Here is a 23,776-nt window from a genome sequence, read left to right on the forward strand (position 1 = left end):
GGCTATGATATGCTGACGGTCATGGTGGATTGGTAGATATTGCGTATTGATGGATAAGGTTTATTCACCTCAGCACTAGATATTTAACATTTATTTCTGTTTCAGATGGGCGCAGTGAATCTGTGACACTGAGTAGACAATTTCTTCAAATGAAGTCTAGTTAATTTATTCAGCAGAATTTGTAACAAACGCATGAGTTTTTAAACTCGTCACTGTAATAATATATCTAATATTATTTAATATCAATATTAAACACTTGATTATTGTCCTTTATGATATTTGAAGGACAAGAAATTTGTCGGTGTTCATTTTGGTGAAGGCAGCACAAGACAGGGAGGAAAGTTGACGTCAAGATGAATATAAGTTGCAGAAGTTGGGTATCGTTGGTGCAACTTGTCGTCGCATGTAAGTATAATGATCAGCTAGTTCATTGTGAATTTATTTACTTATATATTTATAAGTAGTTTTAATACTGTGATTATTATGTAACAAATACATAAATAAATATTATTTGTCATATGCGGTTGCTCGACTTATATAATTATAACCACTTTTAATACTATAATAACCATGTAATAAATACATAAGTAAATAATTACTACTTTAACAAAAAAATTTGTTAAGTAAATACTTTAAAAATAACTTTTTATGTTCAAAGTCTGACACATGTTATTGCAACTGTGTTGTAAAAATAATCCCTGGTATATTATTTCCTCATCAATCTATTTGAAACAATCCTTAGTGTGAAGATTGCATGATGTGCAATTATTATTCGGGTCGAGAATATATAACATTCCCTTGACTGACGATTGCAGGTCCAACGATCATTTCAACAGAGATATTGCAATACTCCCAAGCCTGATGATTGCATGTTTCACAATCTTTCCGGTAGAGAGTCACGTGTCGAAATTAGTTTATGTTTTTTATTACTTATGTTAGTTTATTAGTTATGTTAGAATATTATTTATGTTAGTTTATTAGCTATGTTAGTTTATTAGCTATGTTAGTTTATTCTTTTAATCTCTGACCTTCGAGCTTTCAGTGGAATAATCCAAAGCGATTGAATTTACAATGAAACTAACAAATAATTTTGAACATTATTAATTTTCAACCCACCAAAATCCCCTTGTTAACATAGTTTGGCAATCAAACGAGAAGACGTTGGCGTTGAAATCCATCGCGCAGACGTTGGCATCGTGCAGACGCTTTCACAGACGTTTTTTCTCAGCTGATTAATAACTCTGGTAACAGAAATTTCTTAAAAGTCTAGGCAACTTCAAGATAAATATTTACGTTACTTTCAACCAACACCGGTGGCTCAGGTATCACAGATACCATCAGAAAAGCCATGGAAGCGTTTATAAACAATGACAAGTTTCCTTCCTATCTTCCTTCCTATCTTCTTTCCTGGCTTCAGTATTGTTTTCCTTCTTCGTTTACTTAACTTCCTGTTCCGTGCATCCTTTTCCTACGTTCCTGCCTCCGGCGTCAAGAAGAGTTCCTACAGTAATGTTTTGTGCAAGTATAAATAAACAAACTCAAGGTCCGGTGATTTCTTATAGTAGGAAATAAGGAAATGCAAAATATTATCATAGCGTAGTTAATAATGAATATTTTGTAGATGGAGCAAATATACGTAATATACGACTAGCTTTGGTAATGTGAATAAGCATGGGAACTTATATTAAAGTTTAAAGTTTAATTTAAATATTTTAGTCGGTTGCATTTCATCGATTATAATTCATATGTCCATTGATGTAAAGAAACAGATTTTACTTTTCTTTATAAAGCCAACCAAAGAGCACTCGTTTTATCGATGGCCGTAATTGGCCCCATGTAGTCTACGGAGAATCACCCCTAATATTGAATATTAAATAATATATTTTTCAATGTTATTTTGTTAAAGAGTTGGTCAACTGCGCTTTTAAAAAGAATCATAGTTATTGCTGTGCAAATCGCATTGCCAAATTGTGATTGTTCCATAATTTGTATTTTGTCCTGAGGTAATAAGCGGTAACTGCAGGCCTGGGCGCAATATTTCTAAAGAATAGCATCCACCATTCATATAACATCACGTTTACTGATTATTTCTACGAGGCAGTAAGAAATTAATTAAATAAAAAATAATAATAATAATAATAATAATAGTAATAATAATAATTATAATAATAATAGAGAAATAATAAATCGGACTTTATTTTTATATAGAGTTTCAACAATTTTTCAAGTTTTCTAAAAACTTCCTTTTCAATTACACTTAGGCGTCGAATAATGATTCTGGATAAAAAAGACACGATCGCAGTTCTGAAATAAAAATCCATATATTCTAACGTTTCGGCTATCTACAATAATAATAATAATAATAATAATAATAATAATAATAATAATAATAATAATAATAATAAACCCGGCGTTGACAGCGTCTCAATCGCATCGCAGCGTCTCAATCGCAGTAACATCTGTTGGATGTTACTTGAGACTTCTAGCTACTTCTTTGACTAGTTTTTTTTATCATGAAAGCTAAATTAGTTAATTCTACCTAACGTTTTTACAAAGAAATGTATTTTTCTAACGACTTACTCTTTTTAGCGCATTTTCTCATTTATGGAAAAAGGCGCTATAGTGCTCGTCATGTCCGTCCGTCTGTCTGTCTGTCCATCCGTCCGTCATTTCTGTCCGTCTGTCTGTCTGTCCGTTCGTCCGTCATGTCTGTCCATCTGTCTGTCCATCTGTCTGTCTGTCAGTCTGTCTGTCCGTCCGTTTTTCCGTGACTTCACGTTTTCGTCGACGAGAAAATGCGCTCTCTGCCACTTACTGCAGTGAGTACTGAGTTATATTTTTAAAGTATATTCTGTGATTTGAATCTACTTATTTTTCAAACAGTATTATGTTCAAATTTTAATTCTTTTTCTTTGAAACGGCAAGTTTTAAGTCGTTTTGTTGGGCCCGGAGTTTCATATCCAGTTGGAGTCATCACTCTGTTGCTTAACTCCTCCCAAAAGCTCCATTGAACTCCGGTTATCAGGTTCTAAACTCCATGTTTTGGACGTCAATTAACTCTTTTTATTTGCCTTTAAAAGTTGACGGCTTTTTTATGGTTACCATCCGGCAAACGCTGCATCAGCTTCAAATTCCTTTGGTTTATCAGTGTAAAATTTTGCAAGAAACGACAACATAGACGCCATTTAATTTACCTTGCATGGAAAGCTCTTAGATTTTTAAAAGCTCGGAAATTACATAATTTTTGGGGGTACAGGGGGTGAAAAGAAATAAGAAAATAAGAGATTAAAATAGACCAGTTCTATTTCTTCGTTCACTGTTCCTCTCGCTCGATGTTATTTTGTCTTTGGGAAAAAATTAGAGTGAAATTTGCGCTGTAGATTTTTTTTTTCAAAAATAATGTTAGAAATTTTATTTATGGCCCGTTATTTTTAATTTACTTCATTTTAATGAATTATATTCTGGCACTAAACTCCGACGAAACAAATAAATTCATTTGCGAAAGCTCAACATGCAAAACTTACAAGCAGCCTTATTAAGGGAAAACCCTGAACTCTTAATTAGTCTGTCATTTCAAGAAGAAATAAATTTTAATTAAATAAATTGGTCTGTCATTTCATGAACAATTTTTGGTCGGTAATAAAAAGAAAAACTGAGTCTTTACCTGCTGAATAATCTCCAATTTCTTAAAGTTATTTCATTTCCGTGCCCGCATAAAGTTCTGTTATAGGGACAAATTAGGCAAGTTTCAAGTGGGTTAGAACTTTTGCCGTGGCTTAGAGACGCTTTATTACACATAAATTGTGAGGGTCGTACGTCGACATCTCGATGGCGACCGAGGGTCTGTAACTCAAGCGTCGATCTTGACATTTGATTATGGGAAGTTTACCAATTTATTCATGTAGATATATGTAAATATTAGTATAATATAAGTTAGGAGGGTAACTGAGCTCAGATGCCAGATACACCAAGATATGTAGTCTTGCCGTTTTAATTTTCTTAGGTCTATTTACTGAAGGAACTCCACCCCCCGCCCCCCGTTAAAGCGCGGCTGTGTGCGTCAATATTGCCGTTCATGGATCGCAGTAGTATCGTTGGAAAGCTCAGAATGTCAGCTTTATGATGAGACTAAGCATGTAACTGCAGCACAACTCAAGTAGAAACTATATTCAAAGATTTCAGCAGCTAATTAATTTATATCTAATTAGTTGCAGAACTCTTCACCCGCTTCCCTTTAAAGAGACGTCATGAACGTAAATATTGGCGTACAGCAATGGCAGTGGTACCATTGGAAAGAGCAGAATTCCAGCTTTCAGATGAGCACAAAAACCGGAAAACGCCAAAATTGAAAATTTTAGGGTAGTCGGTCCCCTTAATACTTTCGCATAGTAAATAATTCTTTTAAACGTTTAAACTTTTGCTGATTAAGGAAATAAGGCGAAATCAGCTTTAGAAAGGATTTTAGGTTTGATTTCTTCCTTTTGTTCATTTTTTCAATTTCCTATTTATTCCTCAATTTTAGAAATGCTATTACGGTCACAAAACCTTTAATGAGGTTTTGAGATTCTAAAATTCTACTAAAAATAATTAAGCAATTTAAAACCCCATTTTCAACCCATTTCTGACAATGAAATAAAAGTTGAGGATACTATTTTTTCTATTTACGAAACTTCGTAGCAAACCACGATGGAAATATTCACACGACTCACAAATGAAATAAGTCTAAAATTTCAATATTTAATGTCATTGATGCAAACAGCCTAAATAAATGGATACCCAATACCCAACGTCACTATAAAGTAATAACCAGCGCGTCTCTATGATTACGGCAATTTCCCTCAGCAATGGCAATTTTCCGATTAACTTGCAATTAATTCCGAAAAATAATCACTTCTAAGATATCTCTCTTTTCTTTGATTATCTTGCAAGTCATCCCCGGTAAACATGCACCAATTTATCTCTTCACTATTTAATCATCTCGCAACTCTTCCCCGACATATGCAATAAGTTATCTTTCCACCTTATAATCATATCGCAACACATCTCCGGCAAACATGCATGCACAGTGTTATCTCTCCAATCTTTGATTATCTTGCAACTCATCCCCGACAACATGCACCAAGTTATCTCTCCGATTTATAGTCATTTTACCACTCCCGACATATTTGCACCAAGTTATCTCTCCACTCTATGATTATCTCTCAACTCATCCCCGACAAATATGCACCAAGTAATCTCTTCACTCCTTGAATATCTTGCAACTTCTCACCGACATACATGGACCTAGTTATCTCTCCGTTTTATAATCATTTTGTAACTTATTCCAGACAAATATGCACCAAGTTATCTCTTCACTCTTTAAATATCTTGCAAGTAATCACCGACAAACATGGACCTAGTTATCTCTCCGTTTTATAATCATTTTGCAACTTATTCCAGACAAATATGCACCACGTTATCTCTCAACTTTTTAATCATATCTTTACTCATCCTCGACAATATCTATTAAACATAAAATTAAACATCCTGCAGTGCAGACAGCAGCGGGCCTACACATCCTAGGCATCCAGGTGCCCCGCACGGCGCTGAGCGGGGAGGCTGTGGAGCTCAAGTGTTACATCAAACTGGACAGGGACTCTCTCTACTCCCTTACCTGGTGGCGCGATGACCAGCAGTTCTACCAGTACTCCCCTGCAATGTCGCCTCCAAAACGACAGTTTGATGTACCTGGCATCGTCATCAACGTGAGTGTATCAATAAAATTCCATGCTAATTATACCTGCGAAAGTTATACCTTAGTTTCAGTGACCACAAACAAATTTTGGGCGTGATGGCAGCGTTGAATTTGAGGTATTAGATGATTGGCTGAAGATTTTATGGTAATTTTTGTATGTAAAATGCGATTCACGACTTGTGAAGATACGACAATCCAAAGGTTTGCTGAGCTTCAGAGGTAGAATTGTAGACACTATGTTAATCTTGTGTTAAGAAATGGTGCTTGTGAAAGTGAAAACAACATGTCCATGATATCATTGGACAATTTTTTCTTGAACCGTTTTTCTTTTGTTTGTCTCAGTGTACCAGTTGGTGCAAAACCTTTCATGCTGTAAAATATGATTTTAGAGAAAAGTAAAAAGAGGTTTTTGAACCACCAAAATTACTAAAAAAGTATTCCCGATACCGAAGTTTTGGCCGTTAAAATTTGACGCGATTCAATTCAATATTTTGGTCTTCGATAAAAATGTCTAATTTGAATATATATTTTATTTGCAAGATATGTTTTATATACGCAAGCTGTGAGAGCAGTAGCACTCTATCATTTCTAGTCATTTCCGACGCATCAGCTCCATTTCCCGGCAGTAATTGCCGAGTGTTGGCCATTTCCTCCATAGCCGCCACCGTTGGTACCGCATTGAACAATTATTTTATTTTCGCCTTCTGCAAAACTGCAATTGTTGAATAATTCACTGCGTCATGAGACGGCCTCCGGCTGTTAAACAGACACCGACATATCAATGCCATTTAATTCCTTGCAATTGAGCGCTTAATCGCTAAACTAGAAAAACAACTAGAATTTTTCGCAGATTTTGATCATTTGGATATTTTATTTACTTGCTTCATCGCTGCTGAAATCAATTGCAGTTCTATTGCATATCGCGGGTATCATGATATGTTATTCATGGCCACGGTTGTGCAGCAAATTTATTTCTTGTTTAAAATTGTTCAACAGTCGCTATTAGATGCTCGATTGCTGCAGTGGTGAAAAATTTTTCATTTCCGTTTCAAGTTTTATTACTTGTCGCTATTGGAAGTTCAATTGCCGCTGTGGAGGAGTGCATTTCACTCTAGTTTCAAGTTCTATTACTTGTCGCGATTATATGTTCTATTGCCGCTGCGCTGGAATGCATTTCACCTTAGTTTCAAGTTTTTTAACTTGTTGCATTTAGATGCTTTACAGCCGTTGTGATGGAATCGAGTTCCATTAAAAATTTCAGGAAATGGTTGCAGTATACGCCTGGCGCATGGCTGATTTAGTTTATCAGGGCACAACTTTCATTTGAAATCAACTTCAAAAGTTAGAATGTTTGCCTAGTTGTTAAACAGTTGTTCAGGTTAGTTATGCACTACAACAGGATGCATAACTGGTGAACAGAAAGTTTCAATAATGATGCACGGTAATGGTAACGTACCTTGGTAGAAAGTAAACTATTCATTAAATAATCTTACGTTTCAAGGAGAAAGACAGTAATAAGGATATTTAATGATGTTTAAATGCTTGTGAAACTTCGCATTATCTAATTAATAAACATACTGAAAAGGCACATATTCCATGAACTGAAATCGATGAAAATTATCAGATATACATTAATCACACCTTATAACAATTAGTCCAGCAATACCTTAATCATTTTATGTTTTTAGTTGTGTGCTTTTTGAACATCTCCTCGTGGATCCAGACTTTATTTTTGAAACTTTACCTCAAAAGAACTAAAATATTTTCAATCAAATACAGCGGATTCTTAAATATACATTTAAACAAGGGTTGTTAATAGCCAGAGAATTCATTAAATTAAATTTTTAGGATCGCAGAATATTATCCAGATGACATTGGTTAATCAAAAATGTGACAACATTCATTATCAAGGTATGAGAAGCATTAAATATAAAAATTTTGGTGGAAAAAAGTACATGATACATGTATATATGAGAAAACACGGAAATTTGGAACCATGAAAATAACTCCGTAACAATCTCAAAGTTCAGAAAATCTGGTAGTTATGAAATGGATAGCTGGAGTCCAAGGGTGATGACACGCTAGTGGATGACTACACGCTGGCGGGTGATTACACGCTGGCGGGTGATTACACGCTGGCGGGTGATTACACTTGGCGGGTGATTACACGCTGGTGGGTGATTACACGCTGGTGGGTGATTACACGCTGGTGGGTGATTACACGCTGGTGGGTGANGATTTATTAAAGGGCCGTATGTAATAAAGATGTGTATAAGAGACAGTGATTACACGCTGGTGGGTGATTACACGCTGCTGGGTGATTACACGCTGCTGGGTGATTACACGCTGCTGGGTGATTACACGCTGGTTGGGACGATGCATTAACCTCCAGTTCGTGTTCAGTATATCACAAAACACGTACGAACAATCCTCAGACCGAATTATTGTATAATCGAAATTACCTATAAGTTTACCCGGAAACTGTTTAACTTTCGTCCTGTTCTCTGAAATTTATTCTGTACAGAACAAATCATAAATTTGTCAACAATTTATCAAGTTTTGTTTGTACCAGTACAGTGAAATATCATTCTATTCTTTTATTCAGCTGGAAATTTAGAATTTTCTTGTATTCATTACATAATGGATTCAAATCAAAAAATAATTTTCTTACATCAATTTATAGTCAATTAAAAATGTTTACTTTAAAAAAATGCTCTACTCGAATAAATATTTAACTTCTTTGGAACATTTTACATCAAACCCTTGAGTTGAGCATCTGTATAAAATTATACATTCTACACCAGAATTGAACTTTTCTGAAGCATTCTATTTCAATCTCCAAAGTTGTACTTCTCTTCAACATCATTCTATATGTTCAACTCATCAACGAAAAATTCAGATTTTTTCTAGCATTCTGTACACATTTCAAATATTGAAATTTTGTTCAACAATCTACTTATTCATTTATTTAAAATAAACTTCTAGGCAGCATTGTATTTTATTGATATAATACAGCTTTTAAATAGCATCCTCAACTGGATAAAAATAGCATCCTTCACAATTTGAACCATTTTTAACATTCTATTTCTTTATTCATTCAACAAATAATAAAACTTTTATGTAGCATTGTATTTTAATAATATAATAAATCTTTTAAATAGCATCCTCGCCCAGAAAATGTACCGCGTATGGGCCCAGTGGTTACAGTTCAGAGTACCAGGATTGGAGCAGAGAGGCGCGGGTTCGATCCCAGCTCTGTGCGTCAGTTTCTGGTCAGAAACGGCAAGGAGGCCGGGCGGTTAAGCACAGCAGAATTGGAGCAGTGAGTTGCGAGTTCGAGACCGCAACAAGCTGTGAATGTTCTGCGATGTTAAGAATTGGCGACAGGCCTACGGCCTAATAAACGCTGAAACCGCTACAGAATCGGCGAGGAGGCCGGGCGGTTAAGCAAAGCAGAATTGTAGCAGTGCGTTGCGAGTTCGAGACCGCAACAAGCTGTGAATGTTCTGCGATGTTAAGTATCGGTGACAGGCCTACGGCCTAATAAACGCTGAAACAGTTATTATTATTATTTTTATTATAGATGCACGAGTCAGGGCTGGAGAACGTGGTGCTGGCTAGGGTAGACCACCGGGCGTCGGGGGAGCTAAGGTGCGAGGCGGTGTCGGAACAATCCTTCGAGAAGGACTCCAAGGCCAGCAACTTCACTGTTATCGGTAGGATGCATTGAATTATTTCTGTTTCAAATAATAATGATTACACATCCTTGCTTTTAATGTAGAAATAGTGGTGAATTCTGATATGTATGTTAAATATGGTTTTTGTGGAATGTACATTTTCTCGAATGATGGTGTAGTTAGGCAGAAGCTTTTCTCTTATGCAAGTTTGATTGAAGACCAGAGCATGCTTTTTATTAACAATCTTCTTGTTCGTTTTTTCAATGAGTCGAACCAAATTTCTTGCTGGCGTCGGGAGATCGAAAAGCAGGTTCAAATGACATTTTAATAGTTTGCAACGTTTCGAAAATACAATTTTCATTATCAAGCTGGAGATGGTTTTTCAACATTTGAAATTGAATTTGATATGACTGAAGTACATATGAATGGTATAGTGGATACTATAAAATAAATAATGTGGATACAACAAAATATATAAACTTAAAATTACTCTGAAAATAATTTCAGCGTCCGGACGAATCCTGTAGTTTGGAGGTTGATAGCTGGAGACTCGCTCTTGATAATGAGGGCCTCAGCTATCGTCAATCTCGATCGGTCGGGGCACCGCATAACTATGCTGGTGCAGGTCTCCAATGTCGCTCGGGTGATGGTCTCATTGTGAGTCTCCCGCATGTGGTTCTTAGGTCCTCCAGATTGTAGGTGGCATGTGAGTCGGCGGCTTAAGGTCGTGCTTGTTAGACCAATGTAGTTCATATTTTGAAGAAGTCTACAACCTTCTTGATTACATGAGAATTTATAAACAGCTCTTTGTATGAGAGCGCGCACTGTGTTGGTTTTATAGCGCTGCGGGCATTCACTTTTTTCGTTAAGCACTTTCCCGACATCGGTAGGTTTTCGGTAAACATTAGTGAATGACGATTTCTCGAATGACGGCACATAGAGCGAACAATACATGCATTTCATGTCTTTGATAGTAATATGCAACGAATATTCAATCAAAATGTTATTTCTGATGAATAATATTGCGAATAACATTTGTTGTGAACAATATTCATTTTTAAGTAATTATTAATAATTAAATTATTATAGTCATTCTTAATTATGTTGTTGAGACTTACACCATTCATCGACATTTAATAAATATTCTTTGATTGCATTGCTATTATTGCTTCATGATCATTATGAATGTTACTAATCTATACTTCATGACATCAATATAGCTATTGAATTAATCAATTAACTAGATTGAAATGAACTGTAAAGAGTTTCGGCAAGCTCATTTATTTATATTTACGCAAGCAGATTCATTTAATACGTACAGTCGGCACCATGCTGGTCATTAAGCGATTGTGATATTAACTATTCATTCATTAGAACTTTGATGATTATGTAGAAGTCGATATTAATGAAGTAATTCAAGCCTAACACACATGAATAGATTTACTTTGTTGGCTCATTAAATCAAAATACGTTACTAGATACGAACAAATTTTTCCATGGGTCATTTATTAAGTGATGTTCTATTTTTTCTTCATTGAAATTACCTTTATTTAAATGCGCAACAAAATTTCTCAACCAGTGTTCTTCATCGATTCCTTCGAGGATTGCGATCTTCTAAAGTTTGTGATCTTATTTGATCTGTAGATCTGCCTGTACGGGCACCGAAGATCACTGGACGTACATCAGGCTATACGGTTGGTGATCTTCTTCTGTTGAACTGCACATCACCAGCATCACACCCGCCTGCTACACATCACTGGCACATCAACGGCAGACAGGTGACTCTATGCTGTATAACTAGTGTTTAGTCCTATCGAATTTTATTAAAAAAATCACAGGCAGACAGGTGATGCTCCACGCTGTAGAACGAATACTCATTCTTATTCCTAGTTATTATATTAAAAAATTGTAGGCAGACATGTGATGCTCTACGCTGTAAAACAAATGTTTATTCCTATCGAATTTTATTAAAAAAAATCACAGGCAGACAGGTTATGCTGCACGCTGTAGAACGAGTACTCATTCTTATTCCTAGTTATTATATTAAAAAATTATAGGCAGAAATGTGATGCTCTACGCTGTAAAACGAGTGTTTATATTTATAAAATTTTATTAAAAAAATCTCAGACAGACAAGTCTGAGACAAGAGCACGTATTCCTATTTATTATATTGAAAAAATCCTTGGCGAACAGTTGATGCACTGCGCTGTAAAACGAGTACTTATTCCCATGTATTATATAAAAAAACAGGCACACAAGAGATTTTACGCTGCGAAACATATTCCTATTTCGCCAGACGTTCGTTAAAAATCAAAGCTGCTTCCATAAACTTAGTGTAACAGCGACTGCTACTCAATAATAGCAGGCGCTTCCACGACTTGTTACCAACATCCCGTTTTACTACACGCTTTAAATTAAAAGTGTTTTTTATTCTCAACTAAACTAGCACACTTCAATGGCCTCGTTCAACGTAAATGATTTTCTTTGTTTATATTAACAGTTACTTTTCTCCAGCGATTAAATGAACGCAGGTAAAATTTGAAATTAGTTGCGTACTTCGAATAACATAGTCGGAAATATCTATATGTCAACTACACAACATTTTGAAATATTTCTAGAGAGTCTTCAACGTTCAATAAGAATATTTATTTTCTCTTATTGTTACGTATATTCGTTTGGCGAAGGATTTGAATACACGATTTTTCGTTCAGTGGTCTTTATAAATCGGTTTCTGTAAACAAACAATATACAAAGGTAAAAATGGGTACATAAAATTAGTATTGCACATAAAGGTATAATCGAGAAGTAAAATCATTTATTTCGAACATATAATACGATATAAGTCAAATAAACACGTTACACGAATCTTCAAAATTAAAACACACGTACCAAACATTTCCTTCTTTACAGTCTAGAGCCAACACCGCAACTGAAAGTCTAGATGTCTTTAAAACCGAATTAAAGTAAAATGTCAGTGATACGCATGCATCTGGCGTACGAAATACACAAGAGAAGTGCATTTGAGAACCAGGAATTCAACACTTATCATTAAAATTTTAGAATGATGTGGTAATACATTATAAACGTATTTATTCGTTATCATATTAGTAAAACAGGCTCTCGTTCTTGTAAGTACTTTCTCGTTCACACATTTGCATTTTGTACTACAAGGAAAAGCCGGTAAATTTCCACACAGTGAGTTTCTTCTAAAGCTACTTTAATGGATTTCTTTCTAGATCTAATAAACAGCTCTGGGCTGCACCGGTCGAGGCGATAAGAGGCGTTGGCTTTTCAGCCTGATAAAGAATGCGCTCCAATAATTCTGCTCAGAATCGTGCCAGAATAGTGCTGCTCAAAATATTGCTGCACAGAATAATGCTGTTCAGAGAGCCTCCAGATTATCTTCCAAGGCTTTGCTATCTCCCTTCTTTACTCCCGACCTCGCGAAAGCATTTAAATCATTCTGCTATCGAAGTATTTAAAATACTTAAGTAATTGCAAGTAGTAGTAGTAGTAAGCAATAACGCAGTGTTTAAAATATTTCGAGTTGTTTTGATGCACTCGGGTTCTACAATATTTTCTTTTAAAAGAAGTAAAATAATTTGACACTATGGAGAGAAAATATTATTAATTTAGCAAGTTTTATCTAGCCATTTTTTAGATACTTTGCAAAAACTTTTACGCAACAATTAGTTCTAGTTGCGTCAGCATTTTACAGAATTTTAAAAGTCAAAAACTTCACAATTTTCATTGCTATCTACAGTTCAAACGATCCAATAAATCATCTAGGTCATTAAATACCTAGAAGTGTTCAATTCATACAGCATTCAACTGAATTTTACAAGATACTGCAAAAAGCTTGTAATCAAAATAAGGCATACCTTACATCTCGTAACCTTAATAACGTTCAACGTCATGAAATAGAACGCATTTATATTTTCATTATAAGCGGCATATATATGATCGTTTCAAGACATTTATCGCAGTGAATTTCTCCTAATAAAGGAAATATTTTTATTTTCCCGTTTGATAGCTAAAAGTGCGTGTGTTGCAACTTCAGTTAAAGTTCAAGAAATTCCTATCTAACTAAATAACATTAAAATTAATAACACTGCTGAAATTATCATTTGGGGCAAAATTTTTTATTTAAAAATAATTAAATTTTGTTACCGTATTTAGAAAATAAAATTTGATGCGTTCTCTGTCCAGAGCAATAAATTTGAGTTAGTAAGAATACATAAATTATTATTATTAAATTAAATAAAGAAACCTATCAGAGAGTGAAAGATATTGAATTTATTCTGATTGACATAGTAGAAACGCAACAGAGAATTTGCCCAACAATTTTTACTTTTTTTTTTGTTTTTTCGTTGCCAACACGCCAACTTGTCGAACAATGTCGCCAGTCAAGTCTGTTGATTATGAGCAACAACAGCACTGTTACAAACTTCCAACCTTAAGTTTGATTGGAGCTGCGGCAAAAGTTCTCGTAAGTTTTATTCGAGAGCGAAAATTGCAGTCAAGGGGCCAGTAGCTGCGAAACTTTAGATGAGGTCTCACTAAGGTCTGGAGCGACAACACTTGCTTTTTATACGCCTTGTGACATCCGAGCGGAGTGGCAGCAAACAAGGTGAAGGTGATGTCAGATACAAGGTATTGTTACTCTATTGAACGTTTCTGATATTAATGTTGAATGTGAGTAGTATTCAACAACATGAATGTCAGCAGCACTCAAGCTGAATGTCAGCAGTATTCAACTTGAATGTCAACAGCACTCAAGCTGAATGTCAGCAGTATTCAACTTGAATGTCGACAACATTCGATAGAGTAACATTACCTTGTTACTACATCAAATGTTACTGGTATTTATGTTGAATATTAGCAGCATTCAACATGAATGTCAACTGCATTCGATTGAGTAACAATACTTTGTTTCTCCATCGAATGCTGCTGACATTAATGTCTAAAATAAATATAGTCTTACTGGTGGCGAATTAATATTATTGATGACAACGTCTTCTCATTGTGATTTAGTTGATTTTTCCATTTAGTGATTATTTAAACAATAAGCGATCAGACGACTATCCCGATCTTCCGAACAAAATTGTAAAAAGTGATGGGCACAAATACACATCAAACATCGCAAATCACTCAATTGAAAAATGACTCGCTGGGCAAGTTATTGCTGGAAAACGTGAATGACTGGTTATTATTTAGATATGTTTTAAAAAGTAAAGTAATTTTTAAACACCTATATAATTTATAAACTGTCTGAATGTCTGTAAATATGCGCATGATTGGTAATGCAGCGCTTCATATATGCATGATTGGCCCTCTGAGGATCACATGATTGGCCCTCTGAGGAGTTTAGCAGGGGCCACATGTAATAAGATTTAGCAGTGGGCCATATGTAATAAGGTTTAGCAGTGGGCCATATGTAATAAGGTTTAGCAGGGGCCATATGTAATAAGATTTAGCAATGGGCCATGCATAATAAGGTTTAGCAGTGGGCCATATGTAATAAGATTAAGCAGTGGGCCATATGTAATAAGATTTAGCAGAGGCCATATGTAATAAGATTTAGCAGTGGGCCATATGTAATAAGGTTTAGCAGTTGGCCATATGTAATAAGGTTTAGCAGTGGCCATATGTAATAAGGTTTAGCAGGGGCCATATGTAATAAGATTTAGCAGTGGGCCATATGTAATAAGGCTTAGCAGGGGCCATATGTAATAAGATTTGGTAGTGGGCCATATGTAATAAGGTTTAGCAGGGGCCATATGTAATAAGATTGAGCAGTACACCATATGTAATAAGAAGTTCTGTGGCCATATGGAAATAGAGAAGGGATTTCAACACCCAGTCGTGGCCATATGTAAATCAAAGTGAATATGTAGTGTGATGATGAGTCAGCAATAGTGTGATGTTGATAATTATTTAATGCTGTAATAGTGATGACTCAGCAATAGTGTGATGGTGATGAGTCAGCAATAGTGTGATTGTGATGATGATTATTCAATGCTGAGATAGTGATGAGTCAGCAGTGATGTAACAGTGTTGATCCACTATTTCCCCCCCGCATCGCAGGCCTCCACAGAAACAGTGATCAAGTTCCCAGGTCGCGAGGACGGCTACGGCAGGACGAGCTCCTCGTCAGGCCTGCAGATGTTCTTGAGACCGCAGCACTTCATGAAGGGTGCGTCAAGTGCACCTACAATTATTTTTAAAATAATTTAAGAATAAATTTCGATTTTTAGTCTCCCAGTTTGTCAATTTCTTTATACAAAATACATTTTCATGCTTGAAGTGCACGTAAAACCATTTTTATATCAATTTCCAAAAAAAATTCTTATTTTTTGTGTCTTGTATGTATCCTGGATCCCCTTAAATGTATTCAGGATCACTAATATGTATCCTGCATCCCCTAATATGTATCCTGGATCCCCTTAAATGTTTTTAGGATCACTAATATGTATCCTGCATCCCCTAATATGTGTCCTGGATCCCCTTAAATGTAGCCAGGTAACACGTACCCAGATTTTGTTTATGGATACCAAGCCATGGACATGCTGTAAGCACCACCCTTGACGACAACCAAGCTCCGCCCACTAACGAGAAATGAAATTAGCTTCCCAAGGCTCGAACCCACGACTAGCTCCTCTCATCTCAGTGTCGCTATTAATTATTGTACATATTCTTCTCAAATTTCGATGAAATCTCATATTACGATCATCTTTAAATACAGTGAGAATAATCACTGCGATAGCGTGACTAACGAATATACAATTTAACGCTCATACAAACACACAACCACGAATACACACAGTAAACTTTGAAGAAGACTTGTTAAGACAGACAAGACAATAATTCACCCATTCATGTAATAACGATAATAATAATAAAAATAATAGTAATAATAATAATTAGTAATAATTATAATAATGATAATAATACGTATAATAAACTTTGAAGAAGACTTGTTAAGACAGACAAGAATAATAATAATGCGTATAATAATAATAATAATAATGATTTTAATAATATATTCACTTAACAATAATTTCACAACCTAGGTGAATTATTAAATAATTATTTTACTAATTATTTATTTATTCATCAATCCTTTATTATTAATTTATTTTTCGACTTATTAATTAATTATTAAATAAATCGTCCCTGTAGGTGCGCTGGTGATAGGCTGCGCGGCGCGCGTCCTGCACCTGCGGGACCAGCTCGCTGAGGAGATCATCATGGACGCCCGACACCCCGTTGAGGCGCCTAAGAGCCAGTTCTCGGAGGGCCGGTCTTACGGCCTCACAATTACGGGTAAATGGGGTGACTGTTACGGGGAAATGGGGTGCTTATTATGGGTAAATGGGGTGCTTATTATGGGGAAATGGGGTGACTATTACGGGGATATGGGGTGCTTATTACGGGGAAATGGGGTGCTGATTACGGGTAAATGGGGTGTCTGTTACTGGGAAATGGGGTGAGTATTACGGGTTAATGGGGTGTTAATTACGGGTAAATGGGGTGCTGATTACGGGTAAATGGGGTGACTGTTACGGGGATATAGGGTGACTATTACGGGTAAATGGGGTGCTTATTACGGGTAAATGGGGTGCTTATTACGGGTAAATGGGGTGCTTATTATGGGTAAATGGGGTGCTTATTATGGGTAAATGGGGTGCTTATTGCGGATAAACGGGGTGCTTATTGCGGATAAACTGGGTGCTAATTATGGGTAAATGGGGTGCTTATTACGAGTAAATGGGGTGCATATTACGTGTAAATGGGGTGCCTATTGCAGGTATATACGGGGTGCCTATTACGGGTAAATGGAGTGCCTATTATGGGTAAATGCAGAGCCCATTACAGGTAAAAGATATTGTCTACCATGTGTAGTTTGGAGAGCCTATTATGGGTAACAATGGGTGGCTTTTAGTGTTATAATGGCGCGGAATAGAAGAATAAAAACATGAATAGCGGTTTTTGGCGGGTAGAAAAATGTTGAGTACAATAATTGTGGACCAAGAAATGGCAAATGGGTGCGTGGTGAGCTAAGAAATGGTATGTAGTTTATTGGAACATCATGATATTCTTAATGGGTATCGGTGAACAAACGATGAACGAATAATCTCGATTTGAAAGCGGAATAAGTTTAATTCATTACGATGGTGAACGATCGGACTCAAGAAGTGCACATGCAGTGTAGGCAAACGCTTGAGAAATGAAGCGATGTATACTAAGCGTTTTGCGTTCATTATTATACAAATATTCTCCAAATTTTGACATACTTTTCACCCACCCCATGAGCCGAGAGCTGACATCGTTAATGTCCTACAAAACGTAAAACTTCTTTTCAACATTAGCATTAAATCTTGCAAGACAGCTTCTGAGCATCCGCTGCTGCTACTGCTGTTTTTGTAGCTCTGATAGCACAAACAACTATCGATATAACAGCTTAAACATTTTACGTTGCAACAACTTCAAAGAGAAAAATTATTTTCTAAACATATGGCGTTGCAATAACTACAAAGAGTAGTATTATTTTTCAAACATGTGACGTTGCAACAGCTTTAAAAAAAAAATATTGTTTTTTAAGCATTTGACGTTGGAACCGCCTAAATGAGATCGAAACATTATTTTTAGCGAATTTTCTCATTTATGGAAAAAAAGGCGCTATTGTGCTCGTCATATCTGTCCGTCCGTCTGTCCGTGCGTCTGTCCGTGACCACGTTTTCGTCGACGAGAAAATGCGCTCTCTGTTACTCACTGCAGTGAGTACTGAGTTATATTTTTTTGTTTATATAAATAAGGCGTTGCAACACCTTAAAAGAGAAACATTAAAACTTGCTTTTCCATACGACAGGTTGTGAACATCCACCGCTGCTGCTGCTGGCGCTGCTGCTGCTGTGGTACACAGGCACCTGAACCAACACATGTGTGTGTGGCACTAGCTGTATTAATGCTGCTGCTTGTGTGGTATTCAGAGAATCTTGAGTCATCTTGCCGCTTACCGTGTAAAATTTTAATCATTCGTAGTTACATTTGCATAGGAATAGACAAAACTTCGGTAATTTTTCTTATATGCTGTCTATTGATACTAAATCACTTAAAATCACTAAAAAAAGATGAACTCATGAAGTGAAGATCATATTGTTCAAGAAAGTACAATTATTGACATATTGAAAAAATGAATTGTACAAATGCTGTTTTTTTTCGATAAATTAATTAAAAAATCAAACAACTAAATGTCAGAAATTTCGTGAATTTATGAGGGAATATTTCATTTGGAGACATCTTCATCATTAAATTTCAGATCCGCTCATTCAATTCTGGAAAACCATGTGAACGTGAATAAAACTGACATAAACAGAAGGCAGGTGCAAAGTTAACAAATTTCACTCATTCTGTTCAACTTAAACTCAAATATCCAATAAGATAAAAATGTTCTATTGATTATCTTTAATTCAGTTTTAGATAAAAGTATAAATTATGTATTTATAAATTGCATAGATAAAATATAAATTGAAAGATGACAAATGTTGTAGAATATTTTTTGAGTAGTTTGGAAGTTTCATGATGATCGTTGAATTAATATATGTATTAAAATTTTAACGAATGTCAAATTAACAAAATGAATAATTTTGAATAATTTTTGTATTTAGATTTTGTTAATTGTTATAATAATAATTATAACAATTCATACTTTTTCGATGACTGTATTGAACAATAATATTGATATTGCCATTATGTGTGAAAGTTAAACATAATTGCAATAGTGATACATATATAATGTATAATATTCACACAAGTAAATGTGATTCATGTATTAATCCATTTGTAAAAGAAAGAACCTAATTAGTTAGTTATAACATTATTAATACATTATAGATCTTTAGTGTATCCTAGTATTGCTTGTTCGTCAATACTTGCGCAGTCTGAAATTATTATTTTTCTATACAACTACTTATACCCTAGTGTACAGCTCATATATATGTCGTTATTGTACATATTCTTCTTAAATTTCAATGAAATAATTTATTTAGACCATTTTTAAAACCTTCAATAATTGTTGTGAATTACAAATTTAACCGGTAAATTTCAAAAATTTTTCGTAAGTTTCACTGCCATGTGGTAAACACAACCTTCCGCGAAATTTCCAAAAACATTCACTATAAACATAAAGTATGTTGCTTCTGTAAATTCAGCCGGCAACATTTGATATTTATACTGTGAAACATGCGAGGCGGTGTATTAATCAACGGACTTTGGTGAAAGTTCTTCACTCATTTCCTTAGTAAGACTAAAGAACTTATTTCTCACTTATTATATTCATACGATATATTAATGCGAAAAGACTTTCTTTAGCCAACGCTGAATCCTCCTGGAGACATGGAGCGGAAGTGAGTCATGGAGCGGAAGTGAGTCATGGAGCGGAAGTGAGTCATGGAGCGGAAGTGAGTCATGGAGCGGAAGTGAGTCATTGAGTGGAAGTGAGCTGAGCCATGGAACGTGAGTCGTGGAACTGAAGTGAGTCATGGAACGTAAGTGAATCATGGAACGGAAGTGAGTCATGAAACGGAAGTGAGTCATGGAGCGGAAGTGAGTCATGGAGTGGAAGTGAGCCATGGAACGTAAGTGAATCATGGAACGTAAGTGAGTCATGGAGCGGAAGTGAGTCATGGAGCGGAAGTGAGTCATGGAGCGGAAGTGAGTCATGGAGTGGAAGTGAGCGATGGATCGTAAGTGAGTCATGGAGCGGAAGTGAGTTATGGAGCGGAAGTGAGTCATGGAGTGGAAGTGAGTCAGAGAGCGGGAGTGAGTCATCGAGCTTAAGTGAGTAATGAAACGGCTGAGTGTCATTAAAAGAATGGATATCTGAAATTTACAATACAATTCTAAAATTCGTACCCACCTTAAGCGTTGTATTCGCAAAAGTAAATCATTTTGACCCACCAATTTTGCTGAGAGTTGGAACCAATCTAACGACTGAAAACTACAGCAGCAGTTCAATCGAGCATCTGGTTTAATGTGTATAGCTTTTATATTATATGTATTTTTTAATATCGTTGAATAAAATTGTAATAAAATGAAAAAGTGAAAAAATGACCGGAGACTAATTGATGACAATAAGCGGATCCAATTTCGAATAAGGTAATGATGTTACTTGTTATTGTAGTTAATATATTTCCTGTGGCAATCTGGGGCCGTGCAACCAAACCTCGTTTCGAAATCTTAACTCCATTGGCTGGCGGCATGAATACACGTGGCGCTACGTATAGTTAGGCATCTACGTATATTTAGGCCACTTCGTATTCGTGGGCTTTTACGTTACGTATATTTAGGCCTCTACGTATATTTAGGTCACTTCGTGTTCGTGGGCTTCTACGTATATTTAGGCCTCTACGTATACCTAGGCCGCTACGTATACTTAGGCCACTACGTATACTAAGGCCGCTACGTATACTAAGGCCGCTACGTATACTAAGGCCGCAACGTATGCTAAGCCCGCAACGTATACTAAGGCCGCTAAATGTACTTGAGCGAGTATCGATATAACGGCTCCTTGTAATTGCTTTGAACTCTGAATGTTTCTCCCCCGATAGAAGCAGGCGAATTTGTTTACACGGACTTCAGGTAGCATTTGCATGATCAGGGTACTGATTTTGTCTGCTTTTTTTTTTTTGAGGTACGATGTATTAAAATGTGATGGATGTATTAAAAACGATGATGTATTTATACAAAAAGGTGACAGATGTGTAAATACTAAAATAAGATGGATGGATTTGAACAAAGTGTTGACAGATGTGTAAAAAAACAAAGATTGACATTTTTTTGGTTGGGGGCAGTTTTCAATCCAAGTAGTCGGTAGGGTTGAGTAGAACAACAACAAGTCTTCATATTTTTGAAATATGAATCCTATTGAAATCTGGTAAGAATATTAAATGTGAATACAGTGTTTGTAATAATATTTTGGTGAGATTGTAAATTCTACGATATTACAGGTATAAAATGAGTGCAAACTGATGAGAGCCAGGTTTTAATTTTGTATTTAATATTACTTTGATTTCAATGTAACGAAAGTAATTCAAACTATGAATAAAATGTTTATTTGTATAAAAAAGCATTGCGATGCAAAAATACTTTATATTCCACCATCCGTATTTAATATTCCACCTTCCAAACAACACAATATTTAGTGCAACATCAAAGCTTTTCAAGAAAATTGCATGTTCCTGAGATGAAAATTCCAACATCTATCAGTAGTCACTCGCTATCGTCCCTACATCGCGAACTGATGATAGAAGATGATGAATGAAGTGATGTAGGATGAATCAAGCTAAAAATAATTCAAATATTTAATAACATTATGCAATGCATCGTGTTTGCAAATAAAATTACTGTTATTTATTAAATTAATGGTTGGTGATAGAACATGATTAATGAAGTGATGTTGGATGATTCAAGCTAGAAATTATTTAATTATTAAATTAAATTGTGCAATGCATCGTGTTTGCGAAAAATTGCTATTAAATTATTATTATTTATTAAATTAATGGTTCAGCAAAGACAATAACTGCTCCAAAATCTCCAAGCTGATGTCAAGTTCAGAACACAAAACAGGGCACTTCGTCGTAGGTATTGATGTTTTATGAGTGTTCCTCGCTGGCGGTTGTGTTCTTTCATTGGATGTTCAAAGCTGTTCACTACTCCTTACCTTCATCAGCCAATAGCGTGCGCTGATACAAACAACATCCACCAATCACAGGCGCAAAAACTGACTTTAAGGTCAACGTTGAACTTAGGATTAACTTAGGACTTAGGATCAACGTCGAACTTTGGGCCAACGTCTAGCTTAGTGTCACCGTCGAACTTTGGATCAAGGTCGAATTAAGGGTGAACGTTGAACTTTGGGTCAACGTTGAACTTAAATCAACTTCTAACTTAGGGTCAACTTGGGGCTTAAGATCAACGTCGAACTTTAGGTCAACTTAGAACTTAGGAAAAATGTTGAACTTGGGGTCAACGTTGAACTTAGGCTTAACGTTGAACTTAGGGTCAACGTTGAACTTAGGCTCAACGTTAAACTTTGGCTCAACGTTGAACTTAGGCTCAACGTTGAACTTAGGATAAACGTCGAACTTTGGGCCAACGTCTAGCTTAGTGTCACCGTCGAACTTTGGATCAAGGTCGAATTAAGGGTGAACGTCGAACTTTTGGTCAACGTTGAACTTGAATCAACTTCTAACTTAGGCTCAACTTGGAGCTTAAGATCAACGTCGAACTTTAGGTCAACTTAGAACTTAGGCTCAACGTTGAACTTAGGATAAACGTTGAACTTAGGGCCAACGTTGAACTTAGGCTCAACGTTGAACTTAAGATAAACGTTGAACTTTAGGCCAACGTTGAACTTAGGCTCAACATTGAACTTTGGGTCAAGGTCGAATTTAGGGTCATAGAGCTGCCGTCAACTTGAAATATAATTTTTGCGTAAAGCTTACGACCAACGTTGAATGTGTAAATACTTGAAGCCAGTGTCATGAGTAAATAGTTTAGAAGTGGTGGGGTGAATAAAAAGAGTTGGAGGATTAAGAGGGGAAGAAGGAGTAAGTGAGGGGTAAGTAGTGAACAAGGAATCAAGGAGGAGTAGGGGCGAATAAATCGCAAGGGAAATGTAAAGAGTGAATGAAGAATTTTTGAAGAAAACGGTGTGTAAAGAGGAAAGGGTGAATCAGAGGGTGAGGAATAACTAAGGGATGAAGGAGGAGTGTGTAAGGTAGTAAGAGGTAAATATGAATTAGATATTAAAAGTAGAGCAGAGTAAAAGGTTTAATGATTGATTGATTCTGGAGTGCTAAGTTGAACCATGCGTAAGACCGGGGTGGTGAGTGAACATTGAGCAGTGAATGTTTTTTATAAATTATGCTAAAGAATTGAACAAATATACACAAATTTAAAAAGTAACAAAATATAAAATTGATATATAAGCGCAAACCTTACGCGTTTGAATTTTATTTGTTTGGCTTGATTTGTAAGTCGTTTTCTTATTTAAGTAATCAATATCAGATAAAGAATGAATGAATGAAAAATATTTTTCCAGCTACTGCATTCTTAAATGTATAACCCGCGTGAGCGTAGATTTTACGACGAATGGAAATAAAAATATAAGTGTTGCAAGCTGGGTAAATAGATGAGACATGAACGGCTGAACGAACTTACGATGTCTTATTTATGTGTGAGTATTTGGTCTATTGACTTGTAATATAATATAAATATGTATAATTGTAATCCAAACACCTCGATTAAACCTGCCCTTTGTACCTGTGTTATGTTTCATTATCCTCAGTAAAGAAGATTT

At 35.7% G+C, this 23,776-nt stretch overlaps 1 protein-coding gene across 1 annotated transcript; it reads left to right on the forward strand.

Annotated features, from left to right (window-relative positions):
* Positions 1–336: 336 nt before the first annotated feature.
* On the forward strand, positions 337–18,345 carry LOC125178126. Its single transcript, XM_047881189.1, has 7 exons — positions 337–405; positions 5,533–5,744; positions 9,318–9,450; positions 11,056–11,189; positions 15,499–15,607; positions 16,594–16,737; positions 18,284–18,345. The coding sequence occupies exons 1-7, from the start codon at positions 354–356 to the stop codon at positions 18,343–18,345; spliced, it is 846 nt and encodes a 281-aa protein (XP_047737145.1). The 5' UTR covers positions 337–353.
* The last annotated feature ends 5,431 nt before the right edge of the window (positions 18,346–23,776 follow it).

Source organism: Hyalella azteca, unplaced genomic scaffold, assembly GCF_000764305.2.
Source record: "Hyalella azteca isolate HAZT.00-mixed unplaced genomic scaffold, Hazt_2.0.2 contig963, whole genome shotgun sequence".
NCBI classification, from domain to species: Eukaryota; Metazoa; Arthropoda; class Malacostraca; order Amphipoda; family Hyalellidae; genus Hyalella; species Hyalella azteca.

Excerpts from the sequence above, each read along its gene's own strand:
- LOC125178126 (XM_047881189.1), top strand. The coding sequence starts at position 354 with ATGAATATAAGTTGCAGAAGTTGGGTATCGTTGGTGCAACTTGTCGTC. Across the intron at positions 5,745-9,317 it reads TACCTGGCATCGTCATCAAC|ATGCACGAGTCAGGGCTGGA; the intron begins GTGAGTGTATCA and ends TTTTTATTATAG. Across the intron at positions 11,190-15,498 it reads GGCACATCAACGGCAGACAG|GCCTCCACAGAAACAGTGAT; the intron begins GTGACTCTATGC and ends CCCGCATCGCAG.